Source organism: Littorina saxatilis, linkage group LG6 (assembly GCF_037325665.1).
Source record: "Littorina saxatilis isolate snail1 linkage group LG6, US_GU_Lsax_2.0, whole genome shotgun sequence".
In the NCBI taxonomy this organism is placed as follows: domain Eukaryota; kingdom Metazoa; phylum Mollusca; class Gastropoda; order Littorinimorpha; family Littorinidae; genus Littorina; species Littorina saxatilis.
In genome coordinates this window covers 3,773,997-3,788,737 of record NC_090250.1, presented here as the reverse complement: position 1 = coordinate 3,788,737, position 14,741 = coordinate 3,773,997, and the positions used below count along the sequence as shown (strand labels likewise).

Here is a 14,741-nt window from a genome sequence, read left to right as displayed (position 1 = left end):
CTTCCTCCTGCTAGCTTTTTCTTATTCTTTCTGATTTACTTTAACTATGCTCTTCTTGTAGATAGTTCAACAATTGATAAGTATTGCTTGTCCGACATATTTGCGTTATTTTCCTACTACGTAGGGCGCGTAATATAAGCGTTTGCTTGAGTTCGTGTCCCTATTGTTTATCGTTGTATTTTTGTATCATGTTTGATTTAATAAAACATTGTTTAAACCGAAAGTATCGCTTGCATCAGCGGTAGTATGGTAGGCCATGACGAACTGCAAGAGACAAAAAAAGTCAGAGAGAACGGCCAATGAAAGTATCGCTAGCATACGCGATAGTATGGTTGGCCATGCGGAAGTGCAAGGAACAAAAAAGGAAGAGAGAACAGCCAATGGACTTATCGCTTGCATCAGCGGTAGTATGGCAGGCCATGCGGAAGTGCAAGCAAGAGAAAGAAAGGAAGGCGGTCATAAAGAACAAATAGGAAACGGCTCCAAACAGCGGAAGCAACCTGTAGGAATTAAGGTTAAAGACGTCCGTGTAACGATCAAAGACTAAGAATCAGGAAGAGAGATAAACAGATAAGTGCACGTATGCTTCATTTTCTACACCATTAGTGAAGATGGTGTGGGGAGGGGGGATGAAAGGTGGGGGTGGGAGGGTGGTTGCATGAATTGTGTTTGGAGTCGGCTGTCGGAAAAATAACCTAATGGTTTTTTTTAATCGTCGAAACCTTTGCAACATTTCGGCAGAATCGTCCAACTTTTTTCATGGAAGAGGGTAGGCGACGCCAAAGACTGTCGAAAGCTTCCGAAATGATACATTTTCGGTAAATCTGCCGAACAAAATACATCTTAGCAACATCCCTGGGCCCGGAGAATGTTGTCGAGGGACGGTGAGGCAGGGAGGAGGAGGGGGTGGAGAGAATGGCTCAGTAGGAGAAGGGAGATTTCCCGATAAACGAGCAGAAAGCAAAAGTTCCAACCAAGATAAAGCATCTACCTGAGCCGTCTTCTATCAGGCGTATGTCTAGGTTCGCACGTGCATAATCATCCAGGTAAGCAGTTGCTGCTGATTTAGAATACCGGCGTCCATGTTTTATCACCAGGAGGCCGAGCAGGGAAAGTTTTACACACTCTGCTTATCAGCTCTTGTCTAATAAACTCCTCTCAGACTTGACGCGGTTGGCATGCGCGTAGGAATACATCAGAACATTGAGTTTTTGAGGAAAAGAAAACATCGGAATACGAGGTTCTTTTCATCACTTTCAGCTAAATTCATTTTTACCTAATTTTCTGACTTACTCTCAGACATTGAATAAATGAAACTTCGCATCAGGAAATTCCACGTTTGAACACCTTGTTTCCTGATAGAATCCCTTACTTGTCAGAAGAAGGGAAAAAACTGAACATATTTGGTACATTTGAATGCTAAGCCAATTTTTCCTGGTTTTAAATATTGACAGCTTTCATCCCTTATAAGACGGAATATCTCTGGCATCTGATCTTGCCACGGACCTAATCACTCTAGGATCGTCTAAACAAGTACACACTTTTTCATTCCGTGGACGCGTGCAAACCACAACACCGATTAACGTATTCGCACGTTTGAATGATTATTGAATCTGACTTGAAAGTTCAACGGGGAAGAAAAAAAGAAAGTACAGAACACAACCAAATGCATTCTACTGCTTTACATTTCTTTGAACCCCCCCCCCCCCCCCCCAACAACAACAAAAAACAGCGATAACGTCCATGTTCTGCTAATATTCTGTCTGTCTGTGTGTGTGTGTGTGTGTGTGTGTGTGTGTGTGTGTGTGTGTGTGTGTGTGCGTGCGATTGAATGCTGCAGAAAGTGCTTGCCGAAATTATGAATCGTATCCCAGACACTTCTAATGGAGGTGAACAGAATCCTCCTCTTTTTACGTGGTGCTACAAAAACCATACGGTATGCCACAAAAATGTGATTTTGTAAGACAAAAATAAATGAACAAGATACTTGCAGAACAATCTTCCTCCCGGCTTTACGCTACCTTTTTACCTTATCTCTTTCGCACTTCTCGTGTTCTCGCCCTGAAAATTGGCCACTCTGGCACGGCTTCTGCCCGTGAAACGAGTTGTCTTTCAACAGAATGCTGTAAAAGCGATACAACGTCAGCTACCGGTGAAAACTTGTGAGTTCTACCCGCAGAGATAGAGAGTCTATGTATATCTCTGTGGTTCTACCCCAGACAGTGCTATTTCGGGTGGCACAGAAATTGAAGTAAAGAAAGAGGTCGCTTTTTTGTGCTGTTCGTGTTATGGTATATTGTTTCGTCAACAACTTCAGTTTTAAGTATTGTGAGATTCGGAGAGCGCTGCTATCTTTTGCATTTTCATTTAAAAAACAGACGATAAAGCATTTTTCCTGGCGGGGGAACAAGTCAAAAGCCATTGAAATCCACTTTGCCTGCTTGTGGAAAATGAACTGTAATGAAGTGTTTCTGTTTTAGGGAGTAATGGAAAAACTGCTCGTGGAAACCGTGGTGGGCCAAAGAAGCTCCGGTATGGATATAATAAGCGCTGCTTGGCGTTTCAGTCAAAGATTTTTCAGGCTTAGCGTAGCCTAGAACATCTTTGTTTTAGCTTTGAGAAACTTTACAGTGCAGTGGGAGGTAGGGTGCGGGGGGGGGGGGGGGGGGTTTGCTGGTGGAGAAAAATGCAAGATATAGAGGGTGGGAAAGGGAATGGCGGGGAAGAATTGAGGGTACCCAGGTAATATTTGGGCATCCTTGAAGCGCTGTGGGAGATAGGAAGGGGGAGGGGGGGGGGGGGGGGGGGGGCTGGTAAAGAAAAATGCTAGAGAAGGCGGATTGCGGGGGAGAAGGAGATATGTGAAGCCTTGGAGCGCAGTGGGAGGTGGGGTGGGGGGGGGGGGGTGTGCTGGTGGGAAAAAAAGCTAGAAACAGAGGGTGGGATAGGGAATGGCGGATTGCGGGGATGAAGCTGGGGGTAGCTATGTGAAACGTTGGAGCGAGGTGGGAGATGGGAAAGTGGGGAGGGGGGGGGGGGGCTGGTAGAGAAAAATGCTAGAGGGGAAAAAGGAGAATGGCGGATGTCGGGGAAGAAGGTGGCACCAGGTAAGCTATGTGGCTGCACGCACACTGAAAAGAATGGAAGGTGAAAGAGATATTACAAAAAACATGTGAGGTTGAGCTGAGCGCACGCCCCGTGTCACAGACAGCCGACAGGGAACACGTCAAGGTCTCGCGACATGCTGCATTCCTCGCTGCAAGGGGGGTGGGGGTGGGGGGGGGGCTAGCACGTGCATTCCTCCATCAACCCCCCCCCCCCCACCCCTCCCTTTTCTTTCATAGTTTTTCCTTCTGCCGTTGTGTGGTAGGACCATGAAAATGGTAACAAAACCCGAGGAGAAGTAAGTCTTGAGCTCATACCTAGTTCTATACCAATCTAAACAGTCCCCGATGCTACTGTTGCTCTCTCTTGCTACCCTTTGTGCGGCAGGACCACTGATGAAAATGCCAACAGAAACTGCCGAGTAGACAGTCTACAGCACAGACATAGTTCTTCCATCACTGTCTTTGTAAACAGTCCCCGATGGTAGTTATCAGGACTTTCGTTCCTTTCTCCTACTGCTTGTGCCGTAGACCATGAAAACGGCAACAGAGACCTTGAAGAACAAAGTGTATAGTACATCACAAATAAGCTCTAATTGTACAGTCTGAGTCTCCGTGATCCACAGTCTCCCATTGTAATAGATGCTGTGTTCTTCACGGTCGCTGATGATAGCTACCATGGCTTCTGTTCCTTTTTACTAAAGCCGTTTGTGCCGTAGACCATGAAAACAGTAACAGAGACCTTGGATAACACAGTGTACAGTACATCGTAGATACGGTTTAATTGTACAGTCTGAGTCTTTGTGGTCTACAGTCTCCCATGGTAACAGAAGCTGTGTTCTTCTCGGTCGCTGATGATAGCTCCCAGGACTTCTGTTAGTCCATCTGGCGTCACATCAAGTGTCTTCCACTGCTGCCATGTTTACGGGGGGCAGGCCCGGTTCCCTTGAGGGTCTCTGTCGGTCCCTCCCGCCTCACTCGGCAGACTGACAGACGGCACACGCTGAAAGTAATGTGCCGGTGTTCACAAGCTGCGATCAGTTTGCTGTTCCCTGCACTGCACGTACATCGCGTACCTGACCTGCTTTCGCCCGGCGTCGTTCTGATACTCCTCTGTGAGTTTGATCAGTGCAAGGGTGTGCAATAGCCCTGATCGGATGATGATGAACCAGGAACTTGGTGTTGAGTCGTGATTGTTTGGAGTTCTGTGTTGTGCACGTACGTAGCGTCAGTGTCTGACCTGGTTTCACTTTTATGAACGACTCGATTCCACCTGCACGTGTTTGAACTATGATTGAAGCAGAGGCGTTCTCAGGCGGTCCAGTTTCGTTCAGCGTGATCGAGTCACTGAGTTCGCTATGCTATGCCATGCTATGCTATGCTATGCTAACTGGGTTTTTCTGTCCCCAGAACTAGTGTCTATTTGGGACATGACGTGGTTATATGCTAGGCAGAACTAGTGTCTATTTGGGACATGACGTGGTTATATGCTAGGATTGAGCTCGCCACAGCCTCCGCGTTTATATTCTCAAAAGTGAGCAACTCGAAACGCGTGTGCTCGTGAAACAAGGGCACAGTTTCTTGATCAGTGAAACCTTTCATGTGGATTTTACAGGAACACATCGATTGCAAATCATATTTACAATACAGGAACGCCCTAAGTGCTTTGTTTACTAGCGTGACACCTACCTGTCTCCAATGCATCAACGAACAATCTCTCAGGCATTCTGTGCAACTTCGTCGACGACAGTATCCAGGATTCATTAAAACCAGACTTCTACGCTTTTATGAAACTTCCTTGAATACACATTCTGCAGACTCCTTTCCAGGATTAATCTGAGTGTTGTGAAGTTGTCGTACAACTGATAAACTTTTAACACAAAATAGTTGATTTTGTGGGTGATATTAGTGACTTAGTCGAATGTTCTTGTGACTAAAACTACTATAATTGTGACCAAGTCTTGTGATTAAGACGACTATTCTTTTGACAAAGCCGTGTGACTGAGACAACTAACTCTTGTGGCCAAGTCTTGTGACTAAGACGACCATTCTTGTGACTAAATCGTGTGGCTAAGTCTTGTGACTAAATCGTGTGGCTAAGTCTTGTGACTAAATCGTGTGGCTAAGTCTTGTGACTAAATCGTGTGGCTAAGTCTTGTGACTAAATCGTGTGGCTAAGTCTTGTGACTAAATCGTGTGGCTAAGTCTTGTGACTAAATCGTGTGGCTAAGTCTTGTGACTAAATCGTGTGGCTAAGTCTTGAGTCATCACCATGACGCCCAGTGGGGATGACTACATCTTCGAGGATCGGGAGGACTTTAGGTAAGATGCCGTGTTGTTCAGGCGAGCTAGATTTTACTCCTTCAGACTCCAAAACTTTTATCACTTAACTTTTATCAAGGCGCGTTCGAGAAGAGCGTTACAAGCGCGATAAGGATAACATGTGCCTTGAAGTCGGCAGGTCTGCACGTATCGTGTCCGTTTATTTCTGTCTTACATCATTCGCTTTTTTGGCAATCGTTTTTACACCCCCGGTATAGGGGTGTGTATAGGTTTCGCTCGATGTGTTTGTTTGTTTGTTTTTGGGTGTGTGTTTGTGTTCGCATATAGATCTCAAGAATGAACGGACCGATCGTCACCAAACTTGGTGAACAGGTTCTATACATTCCTGAGACGGTCCTTACAAAAATTGGGACCAGTCAAACACACGGTTAGGGAGTTACTGGTGGATTAAGATTCTACAAGGACTTATAGCGGGACATATTAATGGTCAAAGGGAAATAACCTTCTCAGTTGGTGGCAGTGAGAATGGTTATTTCCCTTTGACCAACGGGGGTGTTTTTCCTACCTCGGAGGAATTTCTTGTTTTTATGTCTTACATCATTCGGTGGTTTTTTGGGCAAACAGTATATACGGTATTTATTTTTTTTATTACATTTACATGATCAGGTTAAAAAAAAATGAGAAAAAAAACAGGCAGACAAACAGACAAACACGCACAGGCAGACAAACAGACAGACACGCACAGGCAGACAAACAGACAGACACGCACAGGCAGACAAACAGACAGACTGACAGACTGTTTGTATGCGGAGTGTGTTAACCAGAAACAATTTTGATACAATGGAAATTAATCGGCAACTGATCATAATGGGTATTAATGCCATCAGTAGTTTTGGGCCAAATGTGACAAAGTGGTCGGTTTCTGTGAGGACTGGTATTCGTATTTCAAAAGAGATACCATACCGGTTTTAAAAACGGCTAGCACTGTCACTGTAAATAAAAACACGTACACATTCCCGCACCCCCTTCCCCCCCCCCCCCCCCCCCCCACACACACACCCACATAAGCAAAAGACCTCAGAATATATCAATCTGCTTTAATATGCATTTGAACATTCAACACTCTTGTTTGAAAGTAGTTTGGGATGTCCATATATTCGGGTTTCTAAATATTCATTCCTACCGAAGCATGTGAGTCTCTTTTCGTGCTGCATAGAAACAGAGGAATCAAGGGGGGTGGGGGTAGATGTAGACTGAAAAGATAGTTCCCAGGAGTTTCAACAGCTCTTCTTTCTCAGGGTTCTACCCACTGAGTTGTACACACGGTCATTATATATAACTCAGTGATTGAACCTAATTCAGAAAAGTCAGATTTAAAATGGAAACGTTTTAATAGAGATAATTATGGATAGAGTTTATTATGTGCTAGTTCTTAGCTGTACCGAGCTCACGACAAGAAACCAATTATCTCCACCTGTGGAGAGTGTGAATGACTTGATCCCAGAGATACGCTGTTTGACGGCATGTGTATGTACAGTGGAACCCCCTTTAAGGACCTTCAAAAATCTGAGAAAATCAGGTCTTAAAAAGGGGGGGATTCTTAAAATGGAGGTACATTTATAGAGTTTATGAACATAAAATTTGAAAAAACAAGGTCTTAAAAAGGAGGAAGTCTTAAATTGGGGGGTCTTGAAAGGGGGGTCCCCCTGTATGCCGGTAGTCTGTGCAGGTCAGGTGATTGACTAGTCCCTCCCAAACGCACCCCTACCACCACCCCTCCCCTCCCTCTACCTCACCACAGGTATACAACAGCTGCCGGCAGTTACAGGCCACTTGACTTAGCACGTGCGCGGCGTACAAATGATTCTGTCAGAATCGCGCGGTTGTCTCTTGTGTATGTGACCTGAATGATCCAAAGTAAAGCGTTTTTCGTTGATCATTCGATGCTGTTGCTACTTCTTATTTAAAAATAGTCTTTTGTGTGTGTGCATTGTATGATATGTGGCCCATCATGACCCAATTATTATACACGCGTTGATTCTGGTGATGTTCGAATTTTTCAATGCTGCACTCCCATGCCACACACACACACACACACACACACACACGCAAGCGCGCGTACACACTCACTCACACACACACACACACACACACACACACACACACACACACACACACACACACACACACACACACACACACACACACACACGCACGCATTGGATGATCGTTTTTGCTGTCGCAAATTTTCTCTTGCCTCACTCCCACATCTCAAGCTCAACTCAGAACAGTTGGTCTCAAAATTAAATGCTGTTTGTGGGGTGATAATCAGGGGGGTCGCTAAGGGGGAGTTCTACTGTAATCAAAATAAGAACAAGAGAATGCAGGTGAGAAGAACGATAACTAATATTTTATTCACCGACAGATATAAATTGAATTTGCCGATCAACAAGATAACAATAGAAATGTACGCACCTGAAACATGGACAATCAAACATAGGAACATGTTTGATCTCAAGTTATCTTTGATTGTCCATGTTTGATACATGTTTGATCTCAAGTTATCTTTGATTGTCCATGTTTCTGGTGAGTACGTAATTATTGTTATCTTGTTGATAAGCAAATCCAATATCTATACCTATACCTGTCGGCGAATAAAATATTAGTTATCGTTAGATGTGGCTGTGATATCCACATTAATCAGTGACAATGTCGAGAAAGGAGGAATCATATCAGATCGAGGCAAACCTCGAGTGACGTCATCATATTCATTGACCCTGTCTCAACGAGATACCACGCGATACCATGGATGAACGGAGGTGTAACTTATACATATATAATAGGTGCTTGTTTGACCAATGGTTGATTTCAGTTTCGTCATGTGACCTGTAAAAACGCAAAAACATATAATATGTAAATATGTTATCTGTCCACGTGTTTCAGGTCCGCCTTGACCAATGGTTGGTTTCTGTTTCGTCATGTGACCCGTAAAAACGCAATAACATTCAATATGTAAATATGTTATCTATAAATGTGTTTAAGGTCCGCCTTGACCAAGCTGCTGTGCGGGTTGTACGCGCTGATGCTGGTGGTGTTCGGGGTGGTCTTCGCCATCGCCAACGCCCTCACCGTCAAGGAGAGACAGCACCTCTACTACCTCGAGGTAATGACAACAAGTATTTTCATAAATTAGTATCATTTGTTGTATTTTGCGTCTTATTGCCTTGAAAGATATATTGTTGTGAAACGTGTTCAAAAGTAGTCTAGAAGACAAAGAGTGACTCACACTATAAACATTAGTCTAGAAGACAAAGAGTGACTCACACTATAAACATTAGTCTAGAAGACAAAGAGTGACTCACACTATAAACATTAGTCTAGAAGACAAAGAGTGACTCACACTATAAACATTAGTCTAGAAGACAAAGAGTGACTCACACTATAAACATTAATCTAGAAGACAAAGAGTGACTCACACTATAAACAAGTTAGCAGTCTACAAGTTAGCAGTCTATCTGTTTTGGATTTGTGATCATAAGCATTTATTTTGCTTGTTGTCTTCTATATGTTGGTCTTGTGAAACGATTATCTATATATAAAACCAAAAGTGAGTAAAAACATGTTTAAACCAAAGCGATTTTGCCATCTGTATCATTTCTATTTCTTGTTGGCTCACGAAGTGTAGCCTATGCGATCGTAACTTTGTCTGTCTGTGCGTTTGTGCGTGTGTGTGTGTGTGTTTGTGCGTGTGTATGTCTGTGGTAGAAACTTTAACATTTCCGAGTCTATGTGTGAGTGGTTATCCAAGACTATGGATAAAGCTCGCATAAGATTACGTCACGGTCAAAAGTGTTTGACGTCAATTAATGCATCATGACGGCATGCCTCCCTGTAGTCTTTCTCTCTCGCGTGGTGTGTGTGGTCTCGGTCATTGTTATTTTGAGCGGGCCGAGACTATTTGGCAGTCGTGTCCCTGTAAGTAGGCTACATGCAGACAGACAGATCTAGATCTAGTGTCTCTCTTTCTTGCACAGTGTCACCTAAGCTTACTGTGTGTGTGGGTGTGTATGTGTGACGGAGTGATTGAGTTTGTGTTACTGTTTGTCTATTTCTTACGTGAGCCTTGAAGGCTTTGCCTCTTGTGTTTTTACCTTGTCGTTGTTTACTTTGTTATCAAAATTAATTGTACGTTTGAAGCTGTTCGCCCGGCCACCTCATCACAGCAATCCTCTAAGTATCTTAGTTTTTCGGCTTTATAGCAAAATGTCACGATCCTAGGCCTGCTCAGTCGATATTTTTCATTGAGAATTGGGGGGCCGGGGGGGGGGGGGGTTGCAAGTTTAGCAATATCGCCCGAGAGAGAAATTGAACAAAGGAAGGGTACAATGCTTCCTCATTCCTTTGTAGTTCTAATGTTCAGAACGGATCAAAAACTGATCCTTCAGTTGGCGTATGTCTTGTCTCCTTTTTTCGTGTGTAAACCTAAATAAAACATTTCTCCTTAGATATTTAGTCCCGTTCTGGGGAAGCCACCAGACTGATTACAAAACTGAAAATAATGTTAGTACATGAATAGTACAGGTACACGCCCAGCTACCTGGACAGGTGAGACACTGACTCACACAGGTGTCAGGTAAAAATGTTTATGTATATCTGTGCCCAGGTGTTCCTGCTGTACCTGTACCTGGGCTCACTGGCCACGCTGCTCTATTTCCAGCTGTGTATCCTGAGAGGTAAACAGGTGAGTGCACTAACTGATGACCGTGATGAACGCCAATGGTCTCTCTCAGTCGTTTTTACAAGCAATGGCTAACCCAGGAATGCGAAAAGCCGAAATGGACATTCAAGTTTCGGCCATTTTCCAAAGTTTAAGGCAGTCCTTGGCGTCTGATCGCCCCCCCCCCCCCCCCCCCCCCATCCCCCCAACTCCACCCCCAACCCCCCAATTCTTGATAAAGCTAGAGCTTTTTGTTGTTTTACCACTGTTATCAAACTGACAAAGAGGAACCCCAGACTCCTAGTTAACAACATCTAACGCTCATCCAACGTCGTTCTAAAAGCAATCACAAACCAGCTGATTTATGTCTGCCTAGTGTAATATAATAAACTGGAACCATTTGCTCCGCAGGCGCACTGGGCCTACTGGTCGGTTCCCATACTCTAAATTCTGATTGGTTAACTTGATGCGCATTCCGAGACATGCGTAATTTCCGATTGGTCATCTTGATGAACATTCCGTTTATGCATAATTTCTCATTGGCTGGCTTAATGAACATTCCTACCATACCTGATTCCTGTTTGTTCATGGTCAGTGTGGTGGAATTCCAGTCATACCTCGTCTGCAGACCTGGCATGCAGTCTGGACCGACTGGAATGTTATATTTCAGACCTCGGTCCCATTTGTCTTCTGGGTAACGATGGGTTCTGATGAGTTAATGCGTGTTCAGGTTTACTTTGAGCTACGAACACAAATAACCTGATTGATGCCTTGCCATGGCCACACTCTTGTCTAGTGTATAAAGGATTTAGGTCTCACTTAGCACATTTCTTCGACATCAAGATTTTAGTGTTAGGTTGAAACGCGTGTCCTCATGCAAAATCTTTAATCAGCCGCTTTTCAGGTATTTGTTTTTCCTGGCCGGGTGCCAAAAGCGTGTAAAGCTAATATCTTCCGTTTGCCTACACCCTTGGCCCCACAATTCCAAGCTACTCACCAAATTTGAGCTCAATTGACCCCAGAGTACCAGAGATACAGTCGAAACTCTTGAAGATACAAACAAACAACCAGAGCGAATCCTAAATAGCCTCTTTATGCTTTGCATAAAGGCGGCTAAAATAAAAGAATGAGAGAAAAGATACCAATAGACCTTTTCGGTATCTGAGCAGCTCTCGCGAGACACGCTCTTTGTTATGCTTTGAACATCGCGAGAACTTCGAACCTTGGCTTGTGCAGCTCGCACGAGATCGCTGTACCGCATGCTTTGCTATGCTCTGAAGTTTGCGAGAGATTACGAGAGCTTGGAATACCGATAGGGTCTATTGCTCATGCAGTGATTTCTTATTGGTTAATGAGCATACCAGTCTGGCTCGATCCGCAGAAACAGCCTGGAATTCTCAATTCAAGTAAACACTTCAGCTCATAGTCTCAGATCTGGCCATGCTTTTTACATCGTATAAGACTACCTCATGCACTTGGTCTCATACAAAACATCAACAGTCCGGGTGCAATGTTGTTCCATGTACAAAGACTAGTTTAAGTCAAGTATGCTCAAGAATGGCTAGTAAAAGGAACAAGCTGACTAATCGCTGAAGCATTAGTTGAGTTAAAGAGCGTTGCACTTTTAGTGTATTGGGCAGAAATAGATTGCGCTGCTGCTGATTTAAATGTCCCAGGAACACCGAGGGGCTAGTCACTGCACTGGCTGTAACTTCGGAGGCTCCGGGTTTCAGTGCGGCCTGGTGAACGAAGATACCCTGGTATATGTCCTGAAGTATTAAACAACAGCGTATCGTGATAGGGAGTAACTGGTCAACTCTCATTACACCCCCGGTATAGGGGTGTGTATAGGATTCGGTCGATGTGTTTGTTTGTTTGTTTGTTTGTTTGTGTGTGTGTTTGTGTTCGCATATAGATCTCAAGAATGAACGGACCGATCGTCACCAAACTTGGTGAACAGGTTCTATACATTCCTGAGACGGTCCTTACAAAAATTGGGACCAGTCAAACACACGGTTAGGGAGTTATTGGTGGATTAAGATTCTACAAGGACTTATAGAGGGACATATTAATGGTCAAAGGGAAATAACCTTCTCAGTTGGTGGCAGTGAGAATGGTAAGGACGGGGGTGTTTTTCCTACCTCGGAGGAATTTCTTGTTTAATATATGGTTTCAAGAAGTTTTACGAGCATTCCAGTTATGCGCATGAAATGAATGTCATGCGCAAAGTTTCTATTGTGCCAAGTAGGCCTACATTTACTGTTTACAACTTCTTGTTTTTTTGTGGGTTTTTTCAAAGACCCTTAGCTGCAAAATGTAGTAGAAGATAAGCTCGAATTCTTCTTCTACAATAAAAGCAAAGACCGAATGTCTGGTTGTTGTTTTGTAAACGGCCTTTGGACGAGACTGGCTGGATCGAGAGCCCTACATTGTTGGATGATAAGTGAATCGAAGACAAGGCTCATTGAAGACCCCGCAATCATGAGAGAGAGAGAGAGAGAGAGACAGAGAGAGAGAGAGAGAGAGAGAGGGAGAGAGAGAGAGAGCGAGCTGGGGCTTGTGAATGAGTGTGTAAGTGCGAGCATGTGTGCGTGTTAAGTTTAATTACAACGATTTTGAGCCAATGACGTAGGCTACATTCTCCAAAGGAAATGGCGGTTTGGGTAAGGAAGAGACGTTCAAAATAAGCTTTAAGTGCCCCAAAATTGAGGAAGCTATTGCAAGATATCAAACTTTGCAGACGAATGGAAACATGTCAGTCTGTTGTTACTATCGGAACGTTGTGAAAAGCGATGGTTTTCACTGACAAATTCAAGTCATTCCAGATTCTAATGTAAATATTTGACGGACTTCATTATCTGGCATATTATTTACGAACAGAGTTACTTTTAGACACTTCAACTTGAGTTTTAACACGAAAATAATGATCACTCCCTCTTCCAATTTTTCAGGTACGCAACGCTTACCTTGATAACAGTATTCGAGTGATCATACGCCGCAGCCAAGACAACCTCCAACTGTCCCCTCCACCCACTCGCCGTGAAAATGCACCACTCCGTGAACTGGAGGAGAGAGATGTGGGACTCGAACCCAGAAAGGAACCGCTGGACCAAATGTCAACTCTGTCCAACGCTTCGGACTTTCGCTCTCATCTCGTCTTGCCTCCACACGGCCAAGTCGCCCATGTAGGGGAGGGAATCAACTTCTACCTGCGTCTTGGTGCACTTGGTGAGAAATTATCTCCCTTATTTATGAAGACTTTTGTGAAGTTGTAATTTCTTTCTTTCTTGCTTACTTTCCATAGCTTTCTTTTTTTCTTTTCTTTTTTTCCTTGGTTGTCACTTCAGTTTTCCCTTTCTTTTCTGAGAAATGTACTACTGCAATAATCTTTGTAAATTGGAGAGTTTAGGCAACAACAAAAAATAGTCTGTTTACCGACCCTATTTTTTCATGAGACCCAAGACTTTTTTTTGGCATTTGGGAGAAAGAAAAAAAAAATTTAATTTTAAATTTAAAAAAAAAAGTCTTTGTTTTTTGGCAAAATAACTTAAAAATATGTTTTTTGGGGAAAAAAAATTTAAAAATCCCAACCTACCGACCCTATTTTTTTTGCCTACGTTACCGTAAACAGACTATTTTTTTTTTTTTGCCTTATGAACATTTCATTGACAAGGATCAAAGACGCAACAAAATATAAATCAGTTGCAGCTGATTTTCAGTTATTTACTTCACTACTTTGATCTTTTTAAATTCAGCATATTCGATGTAATGTTTGTATATTGCCAAAGCTAGTGTCTAGTGATTTCAGGTACATTTGAATATATTTTCCAAATAAGGCATGTAAAATAAACTTAGGAGTTGAATGTGTCAAGAAGCTAAACAAAAGGAGAATTTGTTTGTGAATATGATCATATTTTCTTTTAAATAAATGAGGCATGCACTCAAAGACAATTGAAAGTAACCGAATTTTTGAGTTTTTGATCTGGCTTTTGAACAAAACATAGTTGTATGATTTTCAAAAATGTTACATGGACATTGTAGCTTTGTCACCGTACTCTGACAGACAGACAGAGATTCACACACAAAAATGTAAAAGAAAGGCATATTAAGACACAACCCCCCCCCCCCCCCCCCCCCTCCCACTTGTTCTGATTGTTTGTTCTTATTGTCTGTAAATTTACTTCCATTGAAGACACCCTCCTTTTTGAGAGCTCCAATTTTGTGTAGGTCTTAAAAGGGGAGGGGGGGGGGGGTTGTTCCACTGTATATTCATTGAATCCCTGTCTGTGATTGTGTTGGCAGCATTCAGCATTGGAAGCGTGACACTGGACGGGTTTCACATCGCATCGTACTTTGAGACAGAGAACACCACCACCTGCGAGTCTCACATCTTCATCCTCGTCTACGTATCTCACCTCATCTTCACCTTCGTGCAGACCTTCTTCCTCTTCAAGAACCACAAGGTGAGTGGCTGGCTTGCTGGCTGACTGGTAGGGTGGCTTGATGGCTGGCTGGCTGGTTGGGTGACTTGATGGGTGGCTGGTTGGGTGACTTGATGGCTGGCTGACTGGTAGGGTGGCTTGATGGCTGGCTGGCTGGTTGGTTGGGTGACTTGATGGGTGGCTGGTTGGGTGACT

At 43.5% G+C, this 14,741-nt stretch overlaps 1 protein-coding gene across 1 annotated transcript in view; it reads left to right on the top strand.

The window, feature by feature from the left end:
* The window catches only part of LOC138969601 (proton channel OtopLc-like), a 64,926-nt gene that overhangs the window by 36,477 nt on the left and 13,708 nt on the right, over positions 1-14,741 (top strand). Inside the window, exons 4-7 of the mRNA XM_070342458.1 lie at positions 8,430-8,550; positions 10,051-10,128; positions 13,056-13,332; positions 14,407-14,567. Of these exons, the coding sequence (XP_070198559.1) occupies positions 8,430-8,550; positions 10,051-10,128; positions 13,056-13,332; positions 14,407-14,567 (637 nt within the window). The remainder of the gene's footprint in view (positions 1-8,429; positions 8,551-10,050; positions 10,129-13,055; positions 13,333-14,406; positions 14,568-14,741) is intronic.